The following is an 18,886-nucleotide window of genomic DNA, read 5'->3' on the forward strand; positions in this document are numbered from 1 at the left end:
CCCCGACCTGATGAGTGGCAGGGTGCTGATTTGGTAAGTATAGTAGACACGGGAAATGAAGTATGTGTGCTGTAAATAAAGCTGTATTTTTGTTACTGTATAGAGATGTGAATCGTGTGCTCGATCGTCTTAATGATAGGGTTCGGCTGGAGGGAGAAAAAAATCTGATCGCTGGAGATGTGAATTGGAATCTGTTCAGATTCACATCGTTAATTTTTTTTTTTTTTTTTTTTTAGTGAGGCCCTACCCTTTAAAATTGACCCCTTACCTTCCCTCACCCCCCACCCCAAACCCCCCCCAAAACTTTACGAGTACCTGGTGGTCCAGTGGGGGCACGGGACCGATCTCCCGCTCTCGGGCAGTTGGCTGCCACTCATAAAGATGGCGCCGATGGCCCTTACCATGTGACAGGTTATCCGTGCCATTGGCTGGTCCCTGTCACATGGTAGGAGCACTGGCTGGCCAGCTAGACCACCAGGTAATTAAAAAATGTTTTGGGGGGGATCGGGAGGGTGGGAGAAGCTAAGGGGTCATCTTTAAAGGGTTGGGTGGGGTTTTTTTTTTGTTTGTTTTTTGTTTTTTTTAATCGGGCCATCGGCACCATTTTTGAGTGGCAGTCAGTGGCGCCGATGGCCCGACAGCGGGAGATCGGTCCCGCGCCCCCACTGGACCACCAGGTACTCGTAAAATGTTTTAGGGGGGGTTTGGGGGGTGGGTTTAGGGGTTGTTTTGGTGTGCCGGTTTTCCCACCCTCCCCCAAATAACGATTTTTCATGATAAATCGTGAAAATTGTATCATGCACTGTACCGATTTGACGATTTAAAAAATATCGGACAATTTTTTTAAATCGTCAAAATGATTCACATCCCTATTACTGTATATCTTGTACCTTGTATCATAGTATGTGTGGGTGCCTAGCTAGCACTGTCTATCTCATCTTCGGGCATCCTGTAACACCAGCTCTCTCCTCCATATATCCCCCACCCCTGAGTATGCACAAATGCTCCCCAGACTGGATAATAGCAGCCCAGGATCCCCCAACATGGGGGCAGCCATTAGAGCCATGCAGCCAACCAGGGAGGTTAAGTGCTGTCCCGGGTTGAGGTAAGAAGCATGGTTCCTAGCGATGGTCCTGTTAAAGCTTTCTGGTTTCTAAGGCCCTGATACAAGGTTAATAAAAAGAATCACTGATGTGTCCAAAGTGGGCCCAAAAACAAATGTGGTAAGGGATATCTTCTATGTTTAGTACACTTGACCCATAACATTTGCTTTACTGCTGTTCATTTTTAATCAGAGATGGGCTAAAAAAATCAGTTGTCATCCACAGTTACTGGAAGGAGGACTGGTCCAGTGATTATAGCATGGCCTGGATGTACATTCAAGAATTTAGCCTTCCACAAGGAAGCCCTTTTACTTCCCTGCGCCTTTACGGTGTAGTCGAAAGCAATGTATTCGTTTCATTTAGTGATTAGCAAATCACTTTTTATTAAATATTGCCATCAATCTAATCAGGGTGTTACCAAGTGGCAGGGTTATCCAGGGCCAGATTTAAGAATTTGGGACCCATAGGCAGAGTGGTGCCCCTTTGAAGCCATGCTGGCACATGACCTAAAACAAGCAGAATTTGGTTCCTCTTTGGACTGAGTATTTGGTACCTTGGAAATCTGGTGCCCTAGTCAGTTGCCTATGTCTAAATCTAGACTTGGTGTTACCAGCTCACAGTCAAAAAAACCAAAAAGAAAATCAGAGAAAAAAATAGCCTTTTTGTTTCTTAGGGTCAATGAATTTGTTTTGTGATCAGCAGTTGTGACATGATATACCATGCCAACCAGGAAGTACCCACATTCTGGAGCAGAGTCTCAGATTGTGATTGCTGATTGCAATTTTTCAGGCCTCTTTTTATTTATAATTTCAGAAAAATTCAGAACGAAAAGATTCAGTCTTGGTGAGGTTACTTAATCTTTTGTAGCAATTCATCAAGATTTATGGTTTTTTTGTGAAAAATGTACCAAAAAACTGTTCTGAGTGATTTAAAGTAATTTGGCACAGGTATAATATCACCTATCCATCATCACATACTTCATGGAATAAATCTGTTGAATGATTACCAGAGGGAGGCAAGGCTGAACTTTAACTGTCCTCACAAAGAAGACAAATATCCCTTGTCACATAAAGGTGTAATTTAAAGTGATATATACTAGCAAAGGAGAACATGTCTAGGGGCTTAAAAAAGTACAATATCAGTATGGGGATAAAGACAGCAGCAGCAACAGAGAAACTGCTGTCTAGTCCTTCTATCTGCCTGTGAAATAAGACTTGAAATTCTTAGACTGATCTCTTAAGTATCAAGCACCCTTACTGTGGAACACTGTACCATAAGAAGTTAGACTAAGAAATAATTATTTGAAATTTAGGAAGCTTGTTAAAATATGACTTTTTATACAGGCTTTTAATTGCTTTTTATGCAGATGATTTTGATTAGGCGTTTATGTTTTCTAGATATTGCTTATTTATTGATTTTAGGATCATGTGATTGTTATTGGGTTTTTTTATGTTTGTCATGTATAATATGTCTTTATGGTGTAAGGTTTTGTGGCAATCGGAAAATGTTATTACTCATTATTTATGCTGTACATCACTTTGATTTTATGGAAAAGACTAAAAGAGTTACATTAAAAATAAATGTTAACTAACTAGCTATGTTCAGGTAGGGCGTAGTTATTATACAACTGTGGAGGAAATCAGGTTAGATAACCTTTCAGGAACGTCAAAAAATATCACGTTTTATGCTTGACTAAGAAACTTTCTACCATGCTGCTTCAGGGCATAATATTCCCTTCATCTCGGACATACTCCAATAAATAAATCCTAAAGGAAGAGATTCTTCTGTTGACCAGTCTAAAATGGAGGACAAATTTAAAATGAAACAGGGCAGTGATAACAGACTTAACAATTGACGGATTTGCTAAACAGCTATGCCTCCACCTTTTTTCTGAATTTAAGAAAACCAGCTCAGATTGAACATCAAGTGGTAATGCATTCCACAGAGTATGGGGCTTGAAGGCTATAAGAAATATGACAAAAACAATTCCAGTCTTAACACAGACATAGAGAGAATCACCAACAGTTCTTGTTGGGACAAGCGTAATGTTTGTGTGTATTAGTCAAGAGGAGGTATTTTTCAGAGGAGTTACGCACATATATGTAACATACTATCATGGCAATTTTTAAAAGCCATTTACTTGAGTAAATGTAAAACTCAATTTTAAGCATGTAAATGTTTTTAAAAATCAGGCCCTAAGGCATCATAGGCCAGAAAGAAAACTCAGATGTCCACAATGCAGGGCAAGGTAAACCAGACACAATGCTTTAAATCTGTATCTGGCTAAAACAGGTAGCCAATGAAGTCTCTGAAGGACTAGGATAACTGGGAAAAATTTTCAATACAAGTTTAGCTATGGAATTTTGCATAAGTTGGATGCATTTGGTCTATGTGAGAGGCAAACCTTGGTAAAGACTGTTAAAGTAGTCGACTTGTGATAAAATCATGTCATGCCCAAAGGTACGTAAGTCCTGGCTATCAAAGAAGGGTTGAAGACGTCAGATTAGTCAAAAGTAAAAGAAATATTTTTTACACGTGATGACATTTGATGCTGCATATTAAGACAGTAACTTTTAAACAGCCACGTGGGTATACATGTACCCACGTATGCTAGCTCGCGCAAATGGACATGGCCATTTTATAACATACGCGCATTTATGCGAGTATGTTATAAAGTCTGCTGTACGCATGTACATTGCGCACGATTTTATATGGATGAACTTATGTGCATGCAAATGCCGGCTCTACCACATAAGCAGGGGGGTTTTTAAAACAACACACGCCGACGCAATAGACCTTTCTCCCAGTTCGTTCCCAATTCACCCAGTTAATAGATTGGACTTCCTACCCCCCCCCCTGTTATGTAGCCTCCCCTTTACCATTCTAACCCCAACCCTTAAAACCCTGCTGACTTGCCTAGTATTTTTTATTGTAAAACTTACACGCCATCATTAGCAGAAGTAAAGTTGTGCAGTAGGGGTCCCTGGCACGCGCTTCAGGTTACAGACCCGGAATGCCCACACCCAGCCCTTTTTTTAAACCTTTTGGTTTGTGCAAGTAAATCCCAGCTTTAGCGCACGTAAGGCTTTTAAAATCGACCTTTAAGTTATGAACCCAATTTCATTCCCAAAGTAGAAAGCACTTCCTTCAAGGGAATTTCTGGGCCAAGCATGCAAGGAGCAACTACTCGGATGGAGTTAGGTATGCTCGCCAATAGAGCTTCAGTCTTGTCATGATTTTCATCTAGCTTTTGCGAATTTGGCCATTGCATGTCTCAATCAAGGCACAGCTTGAAAGACTGAATGTCTTGAATATGATTGAGATCAATGTAAGCAATGACTTGGAAGTCATCAGCATAGATAGAGCATTTGTAGCCACAGTCCTAAATAACATTTGCAAGTGGTGCCAGGTATAAATTAAAATGAAGGGGGTGCATGAATCAAGCCCTGTGGTACTCTGCATAGAAAAGGCTTTGGTTAAGATAATTCAGAGTCCCAACTAACCTGGGGACTGGGATCTCCTATACTTTCCTCTGGTGACAAAAACTTTGACTTCTGGTGGCAGGAAGTCCCAAAGGCTGTTCAAAGGTCCAAAATCTCTACTTCTCCTCAGTGAGCAGGAATTGGTGGCAGAAAATAAATTCCCCCCAAAACAACAGGAACAAAAGTCTCTACAAAAACCACTTTTTTTCCCCTTCTCCATCAGGTCACTGCTGTCCCTCCTTAGCTAGGGTGGAAGGAGTCACAGCACCTTATCCTGACCTCCCAAGGCAGGGGAGGTCAGTCCTCCTTAGGAGCAGGCTCCAAATACAAAGCTGTACAAAACAAGCAGCTCTTCTCCAAACTCCTCTTCCACTCCTCCAAGACAATCCCTTCCAGCCGCGAGGTGCTGGCTAGGCACAGTCTCTCCCCTTGGATCAGGCTGGGAAGCCTAAAATAGGGGTCAGTCACTATACCATTCCTCCAGGCAAAACTTCAAAATATTCTTTCCCTGTACCAGGCTGAGGGGCCAAAAATGGGAAGCACTCCAGCAGATTCAAAACAGCAACTCAAACAAAAAATGCCAGTTCCCCTGGAAGCAGGCTGCGGGCCTAGAAATAGGCAACACTTCAGCGCTCTCCTTCCTTTCCACAACTTCAGCAAAAAATCCACACTGCAACTTGTGCGCATCCTACTTCTATAGTGCACTGCTGACCAGTCCAGATAAGCTTCTGTGGAGGTGCCTGCAGGGGTGCTCTGCAAACTACAAAAAGCCTAGGCTAGGAAGTAAACTAGAGATCAACTGGAGACTTGGGGATCTCTATCCAGTGTTTACCATTTATATTATCCATTGTGAAAGGTTCAACATTGTTAGCATTGCATCTAAAACAAAAGTGCAAGACTCCATGGTATACATCAGTCATTCAATATCAATTGCAGGAACCAGATTAAAAGAGGAAAGTTTACTACCTAACCCCTTCTGAGTAAAGTCGCTAGTTATGTCCCTAACTGTGTCCACAGAGGAGGTCATGCTAGATGAGGTGCAGATACCTTCTAACTCCTTCTGGGTAAAGTTACTATCGCTTCTTTTCTCAGGCTGTCCTAATGACAGTTGTGATGGATCCAAGATGGCAACATTGAAATATCGGGGTAATCTTAACCTCAAAACACTTAATGAAGCCTTCACCTGTAAGCCTGTGACTATATAATGCTGAGTTTATAGGCTTAGAGGAAAGTTGCAAAGACAATTTGAAAAGTTTCCTTAAATGATTATCTGCTGACCTAATTTGTTTAGAAATGTAGTCTCTTTCTGCCCACTTAATTTCTCTTGGATCTCAATCCCTCACTTCTCTCTCCCCTATTTCACCCTTCCCACCTTCATCTCTCTTTCATTTGCTCATCATTCCCTCAGCTTTCAATCACTCCCTCATCTCTCTTCTTTTTTTCCCCACTCCTCCCTCATTTTTCTCCTCCTCCACTTCTTACCTCCCTTCTCTCTCCATCCTATTATTATTGCTGTCTTGCCTTTTCCTCCCTACTCCAAACTGCTGCAGCAAGATCTACCTTGCCCAGGTCCATAGCATCATGGACTTCAGAGACTAAAAGTATGGCATCTTTCTCCTTGCCTTTTCCCCTTTCCCCAGTATTCATTCCAACCTTTCCAGCATTTGTTCCCTGCCTCTTACCTTGTATTTGTCTTCCTGCCTCCCCTTCCCTTCCTTTCCCTGTATTTCTTTCCCCGGCCTCTCCTCCCCCCCATATTTGTACACCTGCCTCTTTCCCCTTTGCTAACATTTGTCCACTACCTCTTCTTTCCAGCCTCATTCCCAATATCTGCCCTAGCGAACAACTCAGATTTGACACTAACACTGAGCTCTCTCCTTGCTGTATTGCTGTACCCGAGAACAAACAACAAGACAGCGACCTAATGAGGTGAAATAAATAAGACTTATGCAGCATCGCTATGGCAGTGAGAGCTCATTATCCCAAGCTACCAACTTGATCGCCTTGTAGGTTCTGTGCCATATCACAACAATTGCAAGCAGGTTCAAAGCTCATACACCGGCATTTCTTATTTGCTGATATCATGAATCGAAAGAATAGCAGGTAAGGAAGTGCCAACCCATACGAGTTTGAACCTGCTCACAGTTGCTGGTGCTGCTGCCACAGATACTACAGGACAGTCAACATAGCAGCTGCAGGATGATGAACTTCCGTGATTCCTATCGCTGGGTCCTAGAAATCTGACTTCCAAGCCTCTTTTATTAGGCAGGAGTTTCCCACTCTTTTGCATGATAGCAGAAGATGGGCTCCCGAAACAGGAGACTCCCATCCAATGCAGGAAACTTGGCAGGTCTGCAAATTTACATCAGACTTTAGAACAGTACAACTGATCTCAGCTTGGAAAAGCAGTGGCCTAGTGATTAGAGCAATGGGTTAAGAACTAGGGAAACCACTCCCCCTGCTGACACTCCTTGTGATCTTAATCAAGTTGCTTTATCTCTTGTTGCATCAGGTACCTATTTAGATTGTATGCTCTATGGGGCAGGAACATATTGTATTTGAATTCTAAAAATGCTGTAAGCTGCCTTGAGCATTATTTGGAAAGGCAGGTTAAAAACCTAAATTTATTATCAGCAAAACATCTCCTATTGGAAAAAGATGAAGCAAAAATAGATATGGAGGCAAGATGGCCGCCGAATAGACCTGTTTGAGAACACTGGAGGAGAGGCTCTTTACTTCTATATTTTTTTTTTCCAAAATGCCCCATACTAAGAGAAAGGGTAGACTAAGGGGAATGAATGTTGACTCACCCTTGGTCAATCCCCGACAACCTCAAATCGAGGGGTTCTTCAAGGGGCTGTGACCTCATCGCTGGAAAGTTTGGTCACTGGGGGAATGGCGGTGGAGCGCATGCCGTCCCCCTTGACCTACGACATTACGCTTAGCCCTGGAGAGCCGAGTAGACCCGCTCACCTTAGAGCATTCTTAGTGGCATGCTCCCTAGAAGCAACCATTACAGGCTCAGTATAAGGAATTAGTTGTAGCACTATCCGGTGAGTCTATCATTTTCATTTGTGTGTTTTTTCTTAGTATTATAGATGCTCTTATTTCCGCCTCCCAATTTTCTTATAATCTAGATGTCTGGAATATGTATATCATTTGGAATATGAAGTAATCTATATACCTTGTTAAAATTTTCTTTCTTCCTTTAAGACATCAAATTTTCTGTACAAGATTTATTTCTTGGAATAATTTCAAAACTTGAAAATAAAGTATGAAAACAAAAATAGAACAAGCTGTGGACACAGAAACTAGACATTAGCAGAATTGCTCATGTTGGTCACACACAGTGAACACAGAAAAACCCAAACCATAAATAGAATAAAAGACCATAAATTATAAATAAAAATATAAAGACAAAAAGGGGCAGATTTTCAAAGCCATACGCATGTAAATCCAGGAGGATTTACTCGCGTAGGGGCGTTATGCGCGCCGGGCCTATTTTCAAAAGGCCCGGCGGTACGCGTAAAGCCCCGGGACACGCATATGTCATGGGGCTTTTCTGAATGGGTGGGACGGGGGCGGTGCAGATGGTCCGGGGTATGGCAGGGCTGGCCAGGGGCAGTCCAGGAGGCGGGGCGGGGCGGGGGGATGACCTGTCCATCATCACATACTTCATGGAATAAACCTGTTGAATGATTACCAGAGGGAGGCAAGGCTGAACTTTAACTGTCCTCACAAAGACGACAAATATCCCTTGTCACATAAAGGTGTAATTTAAAGTGATATATACTAGCAAAGGAGAACATGTCTAGGGGCTTAAAAAAGTACAATATCAGTATGGGGATAAAGACAGCAGCAGCAACAGAGAAACTGCTGTCTAGTCCTATCTCCCTGTGAAATAAGACTTGAAATTCCTAGACTGATCTCTTAAGTATCAAGCACCCTTACTGAGGAACACTGTACCATAAGAAGTTAGACTAAAAAATAATTATTTGAAATTTAGGAAGCTTGTTAAAACATGACTTTTTATTCAGGCTTTTAATTGCTTTGTATGCCTCTGGCAGGCTTAACTTCCACAACAAAGGTACTGGGGGGATTTTTTTTTCGGGCTAGGGGCGGGACAGGTAGGGGAAGGGAGGGGAAGGTGGGGCGGAGCAAGGGAAGCTCCCTCCAAGGCCGCTCCAATTTCGGAGCGGCCTCGGAAGGAACAGGGAAAGCCAGCTGGTCTCCCCGAGAGCTCGGCGCGCACAAGGTGCACTAGTGTGCACCCCCTTGCATGTGCCGACCCCTGATTTTAAAACATGCTGCACGCGCATGTTATAAAATTGGGCGTACATTTGTGCACGCGCGTAACTTTTAAAATCTGCCCCAAACTGAACTATCTACTCCAGCCTTATTTCCTATTTCTCTGCAGAAGAGGCTAGATTAAGGAGGATAGTGACACTTCTTTGCTTTGCTCTGTTCACTTCTTTCCCTCCTGTTCCCTGAAAGGGAGGGGGGAAACAGGAGGGGAAGACCTGGATTTTGTAAGCAGAGTGACTCTTTATTCTGTAACCCCTGTGATGGTTGAACCTAGATAATAGTTCCAAAGGCCAAATTTCACATTTCTATTAAAGGTAGAACACTGTGGTTTATGTCATAATATATAATTTTCCAGGGTTTCGTGTGCAAGGGGAAAGATAGCTTTCAAGGCTCTTTGCATTGCATAGTTCAAGTCCCAAGTCAATATATTGTATATTGCAATGATAATCTCAGCATAGAGAATAATGAAGTCACTACTCGATAACCCACACAAGAGTTGTTTGATGGTTTCCAACATTTCTCTTCTACTGATAAGGTGAAATTTCTGAAATAAAGTCTTTACAACTGTATATTTCCTTTTCAAGTTGTTATGCATGTTTTTAGTCAGTTTGTGACTTCTTTCTGTCCTTCTCAAATTCAGATGCTAATGCAATTTAGTTTACTTATGAAGTTGATTTACATCTTCCCTTCCATTGGATATAGGGCAAGTTAATGATGTCCCTCCCAATGTAGGTGATGTATCCTTTGATGGAATTTATATTAAAAAGTCATTTTAGATCCTATCACCTCCTTCTTGTAGTTTTCTCCTTCAAACTCCTCAGTTTTCCCACTGTACCAGAAAGGCACAAGTCCTCCTTTTTCTCCTCCTGATCCAGTATCATGAATATGCTTGTAGCTCTTCTTTTCCTCATCTTGTGTAGATGTTCATGGGCCCGGTTGGAGTCTACTCCAACTCCTTTCCCCCCCACTCTCCTTCTTCCTCTCCTTAGGATGATTGGAAGTCAACCTCTCCTTGGATCATGGTGATCTCAGGTCCATCTTGCATGAAGTTAGCCTCTACCAGTTTATAGTACAGTACAATTTAGATTAGCAAAATTGAGCCCCAATTCACTGGACACTTCAAACTTAAATTAATTTAAAGAGTAAAAGGTGGAATGGGAGAGTGGGGAAAAAAACCCCCTCCCATCCAAATAATATGCTCCATGGAGGCAGAAGTTAATCAAGAGAAAAATTGGAGAAGAGCACAGGGCATGCTGCCTCTTAAAAAAAATCAAAAGGGGAATCCACAAGGCAAAATGCAGCCTTAGGTCTAAGTGCTACAGGGACATAGCATTTATCAGCTTCCACATGTGGGAGCTATATACCCACAATATTATCCTTAGGTCTCTCCCCACACCAACTGGTATATTCTTTTACCTAACTCTAGTAGGGAACTAACAGGATCCCTTCAGTTCTGTTCTGGGCTCTGTCGGCTCCAGATTCACTCTTCCTCTCTATCCCCATACACTGCCTAGTAGGGCAGAGGCTGAAACAGGAAGCAGAGGGCTGTTCTTTGCTTCTTGAGATTTGGAATAGTGTTCAGTAGTCATCAGAGAAGTGCCTTGTCTGCGCATGCACGGGGAAGCCCCTGGTTCTGCCCCCACAATTGCTTGTGCTCTAGACAATCGCCTAAGTCACTTTAATGGAAGGGCCTGCTCTGTTTTCACATAAGATGCCTCAGTGGAACTTCGATTTATCGCCAGCATCGAGAAGGCATTCTGTAGCATTATCATTTAGGGAACATGCGTCTGAGGCACAAACCTTATCTTGCCTAAACCCATAATATCCCATCTACTCCTTGTTTTTCTGCTTTTTGGGGGTGTTTTTTTGTGGCTGAGAAACAAGAAGGACTGTGGGGGCACTGTTGTTTCTCCTTGAGCTAGAGGGCCGGAATGTTGTGGTGAGACCGCAAAAGAAGGAAAAAAAACCATGAGATGTCAGGTACTTAACTCCTTTGTTAAATCCTACTTGAAAAACAATATAAGATATCCTAATCACCACACCTATAGAGAAGGAAGGAAAGCAGATACAATAGCTTTGTAGCACGGATGACTAAAAGGCAGATAATCAATGCTAACAAGACAAATGTTGGCTGGACTCCAGTGTACAACATAGACTCAGCAGCCATGACACTGCAGGAATGTGTACTTAACAGACTTGATATGTAATTATTACTGCTGTCACACAAACATGCAGAGCTTTGCAAGTTTCTTAAATAGCATGGAAACATATACTTACTGTGCCTCCAGGGCAAAGTATAGAACTGGATTCTCACCTAGGTACTGAGGTACTCTCGTATTGGGGTGATCCTCTTCCCAAAAAATCCTTCAAGAGGATGCCCTGTATAAGGAGCAGGATGTCTGCTATTTTGTCTATCTTTAAAACACAAACATAGAGAATACATATCTGCCAACTTATATATACTTGCCACGCAACCTAAAAATATAATGCTACGTTTATAACACTCATCAACCGAAAGGGGCATATTCAAAATATTTATCTGGCTAACTTTGGGAATTACCCACAACAGATTTCATGGCTAAAATTAACCCCTGCTGACTAGATAAATTCTGTCTGGTCAAATCATTGCCAGCACTAAATTTAGTTGAATAGAAAGAGGCAGTACTAGGGGTGTTCCCAGGTCGAAGTTTAACTTCATCCAGTCAGCACTGATATTCAGCACTGGCCAGCCAAAGTTAGCTTGGTAATGCAGGTTGGTCAGATAGCAGGCCTACAGTTAGACATACACCTTTGGCTAACTTTAGGGCAGATAGTCAGTGGCGCTTTTAACTGTTTAAGTGCCACCAAATTTCCAGATAAAGATAATTGGATAAAGTTACTCTGTTATCTTACCCACTCAATGGATTTTTTTTTTTTTTTGTAATATAGACTGCTATGTGCTGAACTCCCACTTTTAGAAATGTCTAAGACTTAAGCCTATGTTACAGAAAATATATTTTCTGGGGCAAGGAGGAAGCCTTACTAGGACACCTCTCAAATAGCCCAGTATTCACCCTGAAGAAACAACTGCAGGTAGGTTGGAAGCTTTACCTCTTCATTCCTGGAATCTCTCTGAGTTAGCTGCTGCCATTACAGTGATCAGTCAAGCAATGACCGGCCATTCTCGCAGGGGCTGATTTACAAACAGAGGTATTTGTTCTGGCTATTTATCAAGTGCTATGGTTTAATTTTTAAAAAGGGATATTTTGTGATTACTTTCCAGTTGCTCTTTTGAAAAGGGGATTTTTTTGCATTGCTTTTCTGTTTGCTGGGTTAGTATTACACTCAGGAGGTAATTTTAAAAGGAGTTACACATATAAATGTAGCATACAATTGTAGCAATTTTTAAAATCCATTTATGCGTGTAAAGTGCATTTACACATGAATATCCTATGGACAATTCAATGGCATATATTGTAGCACATTTCAAAAGCCTACTCACATGGCTAAAGTGCAATTGCATGTATAAAACCCAATTTTAAGCATGCAAATGCATTTTAAAATAAGACTCTCAGTTTGCAGAGAAAAATGGCTGCTTTGCTGGGAGATTATGTTTGTTTTTTCTCTGCCTTAGGTTCCTTCCTGTTATGAACACTGCCTGCGGAGCTAATCCCCGTGAGCAGGCACTCACCTTTCCCCCATGCTGCTCCCGACGCGGCCGGATGCTGCCAAAGTCGGGCCTTCCCGTGCGGCTGGAGCCGCGGACTTAATTCCCTTTGTGACCCGAAGGCCGCCCACCTTGTCTTGCTTCACCGCGGCCAGTGCCGCGGACTTCTCCACCGTCCATCGCGGCACAGAGCCGCCGCCGACCACCGTCCTCTTCGCGGCTGGAGGCCGCAAGCCCCAGCCTGGATTGGTGGCTGGAGCTGCCCCCGGGGCCTCCTGCAGCGGCTGGAGCTGCTGCCGTCATCGGGGCCTGCGTCCAGGCCCAGCCCTGCTGCTTCTGACGCTGACGTCGGTGCAGGACCGCTGTCCACGGTCCTGCAAAGCGTCCTTCCTGCTTCCCTCTAGGTGCGCGGCCGCGCCTCTCTGCTATATTTAAAGGGTCCACAGCCGGATATGCCCTGGGCCCCACCTTTGTGATCATTTCCTGTGTTAGCCCTATAAAAGGGCTGGTCTTGCCATTGTTCTTTGCCTTGCATCGGAGTGTCTTCAGTCCTGGAGGCTCCTGCCTGCCAGAGCTCCGTCAGTTCTTCTGTCTTCTTCGTGGAGCTCCTCGTCTCGTCTTGTCATCTCGTCATGACATGTCTTGATTGCCTGAGGTCCCCGTCCAGGTGTCCTGGTGTCTCATCTCCTAATGTCTCGATCCTGGTGTTCTAGCCCTCCTTGGTGTTCGTTCTTGCTCTGGAGCCTTCTGTTCTGCCGGCCGTGGATCTCCGGGTGACGGGTGTCCATCATGGGAGATGCCGGCAGTGAACTGGTGTCCTGTGCTTCTGAGCCGTCTTGTCCTGCCAGCCTTTGTGGAGCTCCGGATGACATCTGGCTCCGTCGTCGAAGTTCTGCCTCGGCTGGATTCTTCCTGCGCTTGTCCCGCTCTTCACGTGGTCCGTGACCAGCCTCCTCGGGCTATGTAGGGCGCGCAGTGGGACAGGGTGGTCCACGACCAGCCCATTGGGTCCACCCGTGAAGGTGGGCTGAGTAGGGCGCCCTGAGAAACAGTGCCAATGTCTACCTGCCCAGGTTCACATCTCGTCTGGATGTTGTCAAGTTCCTCGTCTCGTTTCTGATGCCGTCGCATCAGCCTTGGTGTCATGTCTTCAACAGCCCTGGTGTTATGTCTTCAACAGCCCTGGAGTCATGTCTTCGCTTCAACCCTCGTCTGTGATGCCGTCGCATCAGCCTTGGTGTCATGTCTTCATGTTAAGGCCTCCGTCTGCCCTCATCCTCAGGTCGGCAGGTCCGAAAGGGCTCGGAACGGTCAGAGGACCATTCTCCTACCAACATCATCATGTTGTTGGCACTGGGAGCTTGCAGGCTCGGCAGAGGGTAAGACCGTGTCTCTGCCATCCTGGGACACGTCGCCAACCCTCGGTTCGGTCCTGGAACCATCTGGGGTCAGGCTGAGGCCCAAGGGCACACGAAAACACCCCCTTCTCAACACCTTCCCTCCCATTCACCCCACTTTCTTATTCTTACTATATAGACTAACCCACTAATTAAGGAGTTGGATTACACATAATAACTTAACATTGGTTGACTGAGAAACAAAAGTACATAGTTTGGATTAATTGCTAGTCATTTGTAAAAACAATACAAGTTCAAGGAGAGCTTTTATTATTATGTATTCACTTTAAGGTAAATTTTAAAAGGGATGCACTGATTTTATAACATGCGCACATCACCGTGAGCATGTTATAAAATCTGATACCCACTTGCACATGCGTGCCCGATTTTATATTAGCATGCGTGCAAGGGGGGGATTTTATTTCAAAGCGCATGGTGACGAGATCGGGCCTTCCCCAGTTCTCTCCCAGTCCCAGATATACAGATCTCCTTCATAGTCAGAAGAAATGGATAGAGATTTAATGGAGGATGTTCACAAAATTATTATGAAAGGGGAGGTGCTATTGCTGCGTGCTTTCAATCTGCCAGATGTTATTTGGGACACTCTCACTGCCATGTCTTCTAGAAGCAGGGAGACCCTGGAGTCTCTGCAGGGAGAACTGTTCCATCAACTGGTAACAGAACCCACCTGGGAAAGGTCGATACTGCACCTGGTACTTACCCATAGGGACAGCATTTCTGATGTCATAGTGGATGATCATCTGGGATCTAGTGATTACCGAATGGTGTTGTTCAGGATTATAGCACAAGCCATGATGGTTTAGTCCAAGGCAAGGGTCCTAGACTTCAGGAAAACTAACTTTGGTAAAATGGGGGAGTACCTCAAAGAGTCATTAGCTGGATGGTAAAATCTAGGGCAAGCAGAAGAGCAATGAGTAAACTAAAAGCAGATATTGTAAAAGCAACTAACATTTTTGTTAGAAAGGTAAAGTAAGAGAAAAAAGCACTATGATTTTCTATAGAAGCAGCTGAAAAAGTAAGGAAAAAAAGGTTAGAGTTCATAAACTATAAGAGATAACAGTGATACTTCTGAGGATTAAAAAACCTTAGAGAAGTTCTGGCAGCTCTACTGGCTGACCTTTTCAATACTTTATTAGTCAGGATTAGTTCTGGAGGACTGGAGACAAATAGATATGATTCCTATTCACCAAAGTGGAAGTGAGGAGAAGGCTAGGAACCGTGGACTGGTTAATCTGACCTCTCTGGTGAGAAAATTAATGGAATTGCTGCTAAAACAAAGAATACTTCAGTTTCTGGAATACAATAAGATCTGAGGCAGCACGGTTTTACCAAAGTTAGGTGCTGTCAAACAATTCTGATCAATTTCTTTGATTTGGTGAGCAGAGAGTTGGATCAGGGAAAAGTGTTACATGTAGTGTACTTGAATTTCAGTAAGGCCTTTGACACAGTTCCATATAGGTGATTTATAAATAAATTGAGCACCCTTGGTAGGGGTATAAAGTGACTGACTGGGTTGGACACTAGTTGAGGAGGTAAATGGAGCTCACTCCGAGAAAAGGGACAATACTAGTGATGTACAGCAGGGATCAGGCTTTGGACCAGTTCTTTTCTGCAATTTTGTAAGTGATCTTGAGCAATGAATATCGAGATCTGTAGCAGTCCATTTTGTTCTGTTTTCCCAGGAGAAGGTATAGTGTTGTTCTAGATCCTGGTGTAATAGTTGCAGTGCTGCCTTTTCATTGGTAGAATTGTTACTCTTTGGAATTTGTCAGTAATGTTATGGAATGGCAGGTTTGCAAAAGGATCTGAGTGTTTGGGGCTTTTTTTGCAGCATTATATATTACTTTCTAATCTGTCTGGCAGTGGAGCGAAGTTGTGTTACTGTTACTGAGGTGACACCAGAATTAGAATACTAATTTAAAGTTTAAAATTTAAGCTTATGGGGCAATTTTCTAACTTCTCGCATTGGTGTAAAGTTTGCTGGTACTTTTAACCCTCAGACTTTTGCAAGCAGGCTGTTTGAAGTTTCTGATTAACTAAAAGTTGTTTAATGGATTGGAATTTACATATTTATGTAGGATTTTTTTTTTTAACAGACAATTTTTTTTATAGTTTTATATTATGCTGTTTGCTATTTATTGTACTATTTTCATACTTTTATACTTATTGTATAGATTGCACTGTATATTTTAATAATTCATCACTTCATGTCTGGGAGACTGGCAATTAATGAAAGACAAAATTTAATAAGAATAGAACACAACTGTTACTCTCGGCCATCCACGGGTCACCCTCGTGAACTGCCGTCCTTACCTCGGATACCAGGCTGGTCATGCTGCTCCTTCAGCATGGCGAAAACACTGCTAGCTCAGCTCCTGAAACCGTGCAGCAGGGCGCCGCAGGCTAACACGCACCGCACCTCTTCTTAGGTGCACATGCAACTGATCTCCCCACATTTAAAGGGACCATGGCGAGAACCCTCTGTGTCCCCTACTGATGATGTCAGTGCCATGGCCCTATAAAATGGTAGCATCCCAGACACTACTTGCCTCAGCAACAAGTCCATCTACTGTCTAGTAGTGCCTCACCTGGAGTACTGTGTTCAGTTCTGGAGACCGTATCTCAAAGGAGACAGAGACAGGATGAAGGCGGTCCAGAGAAGGGCGACCAAAATGGTGGGTGGTCTCCATTGAATGACTTATGAGGAGAGATTGAAGAATCTGAACATGTATATCCTGAAAGAGAGGAGGAACAGGGGTGATATGATACAGACCTTCAGATACTTTCAAGGTTGTAATGATCCATGGTCGTCAACAAACCTTTTCCATTGGAAACAATTTAGTAGAACTAGAGGTCATGATTTGAAACTCCAGGGAGGAAGACTTAGAACCAATGTCAGGAAATATTTCTTCACTGAGAGGGCGGTGGATGCCTGGAATGCCCTTCTGGAGGAAGTGGGGAAGACTAAAACTGTGAAGGATTTCAAAGGGGTATGGGATAAACACTGTGGATCCCTAAAGGCTAGAAGATGGGAATAAATAAAAAAAACTTAACAGGCACAGAGCGGCAGTTGCTACCTTTAACAGAAATGTGGGGGTGGCCTGCATGGAGGGGCAGTTGCTGCCTTGGGAAGCTTGCTGGGCAGACTGGATGGACCATTTTGGTCTTTTTCTGCTGTCATTACTATGTTACTATGTTCCAGTCTTTTTTCCAGCTTGTTTCCAGTCTTCGCTTTAGCTTATTTCAGCCTTTGTTGCCTGCTTGTTCCAGCTGTTGTCTATCCCTCTTCCTTTCCTTCGGATGGCTACCTGGTTTGACCCCTGCCTGGACTTTGGATACACCTGACTGCTGCCTGCCTCTGACCTCAGCCTGGACCATGGATACGCCTGACCGCTGTCTACCTATTACCCTAGCTGACAATGGATATTCTCTTCTGTCTTCAGCAGAGACCCCACCTAAGTCCTGCAGGCCCCCGGTACCCAAAGACTCATCCTGAGGGGAACGTGGTCTGGTATAGGTAAAAGTCCTGACCGGTCTCTGCTTCACCTGGGTTCACCTGTCGACGGTGAGAACCTGCAGGGCTCCTCCCTGCAGGTAGAGTCAATCTTGCCTTGGCCCAAGGGTCCACAGACACAACAACTATATTAACAATTTTTACAATAATTGCATATTTTTGCAATATTTTTTAAGAAATAACATTTATGTTTTAAAAAATTAAAAATATTTAAAACCTTCAAAAAAGAAGTAAGTGATAAAGAGGCCAGTTCACTAGAGATTTTTTCAATAAGCACAGAATGGGAAAAGGTCTTATTTGAATAATGCTCTAAGATTGTTTTCCAATCTGTTTTCACTGGTTTATTCTGAACAGTACTATGCAATGGAGTGGAGGAGTAGCCTTTGGTTAGAGCAGCCGGCTACAAATCAGGGTTCATGTCCTATTGCCACTTCTTGTGATCTTGGGAAATCACTCTACCCTCAATTGCCTCAGGTACAAACTTACGGCCTGATTCATCAAGGTACTTTCCCATAGACACAGAATGGGAGAAAAGCATTAGTGAATCAGGCAGTTAGCTTGTGAGCCCTCTGGGGACAGCGAAATATCCATAGTACTTGAGTGTAATCCACTTTAAAGTGCCAAAAAAGTATAATATATATATATATATATATATATAAATATCCATTTCCTTCTCAGGGTTATAAAAACTAATGTGCTATATAATTTAATTTTTATTTTATGTTTGCATGCATTTAAATTATCATCAAGAAACAGCTCTTGAGATGCATATGTATTGAAGCAAAAACAAAAATATAATTCAAGATTGAAAAAGAAAATAGAAAAAATATATTTATACCGAGGGGCAGATTTTAAAACCTACGTGCGCGGCCTACATTTGTGCGTGCTACCTGGCGCGCACAAATGTACACCCAATTTTATAACATGTGTGTGCAGCCGTGCACATGTTATAAAATCAGGGGTCGGTGCGCGCAAGGGGGTGCACACTAGTGCAACTTGCGCGCACCGAGCCCTCGGGGAGACCAGCTGGCTTTCCCTGTTCCCTCTGAGGCTGCACCGAAATTGGAACAGCCTCGAAGAGAACTTTCATTTCCCCCCCCCCCCCACCTTCCCCTCCCTTCCCCTACCTGTCCCGCCCTCCAGCCCTAAAGAACCCCCCCTCCCCCATACTTTTGTTGTAGAAGTTATGCCGGCCAACTGCTGACGCACGATCCCCCGGCCCAGCAGCCCTGCAGAGGCCTCTGGCCACGCCCCCACCCCACCCCGGGCCACCCCGCCCATTTTTTCAAGCCCCGGGGCGTTACACGCGCCGCCGGGCCTTTTGAAAATAGGCCCTATGTGCGTAACCCCCCCTACGCGTGTAAATCTTTTAAAATCTGCCCCCGAGAGCACACAGCCTCAATCTGAAAGATCCAAGT

At 43.6% G+C, this 18,886-nt stretch overlaps 1 protein-coding gene across 1 annotated transcript in view; it reads left to right on the top strand.

Moving 5' to 3' along the window:
- The first annotated feature begins 1,043 nt into the window (after positions 1 to 1,043).
- The window catches only part of LOC115096050, a 55,353-nt gene continuing 37,510 nt past the window's right edge, over positions 1,044 to 18,886 (top strand). The window contains exon 1 of the mRNA XM_029610572.1: positions 1,044 to 1,105. Coding sequence (XP_029466432.1) covers positions 1,044 to 1,105 — 62 coding nt within the window. The remainder of the gene's footprint in view (positions 1,106 to 18,886) is intronic.

The sequence above is a fragment of the Rhinatrema bivittatum genome, chromosome 1 (genome assembly GCF_901001135.1).
Source record: "Rhinatrema bivittatum chromosome 1, aRhiBiv1.1, whole genome shotgun sequence".
Taxonomy (NCBI): Eukaryota; Metazoa; Chordata; class Amphibia; order Gymnophiona; family Rhinatrematidae; genus Rhinatrema; species Rhinatrema bivittatum.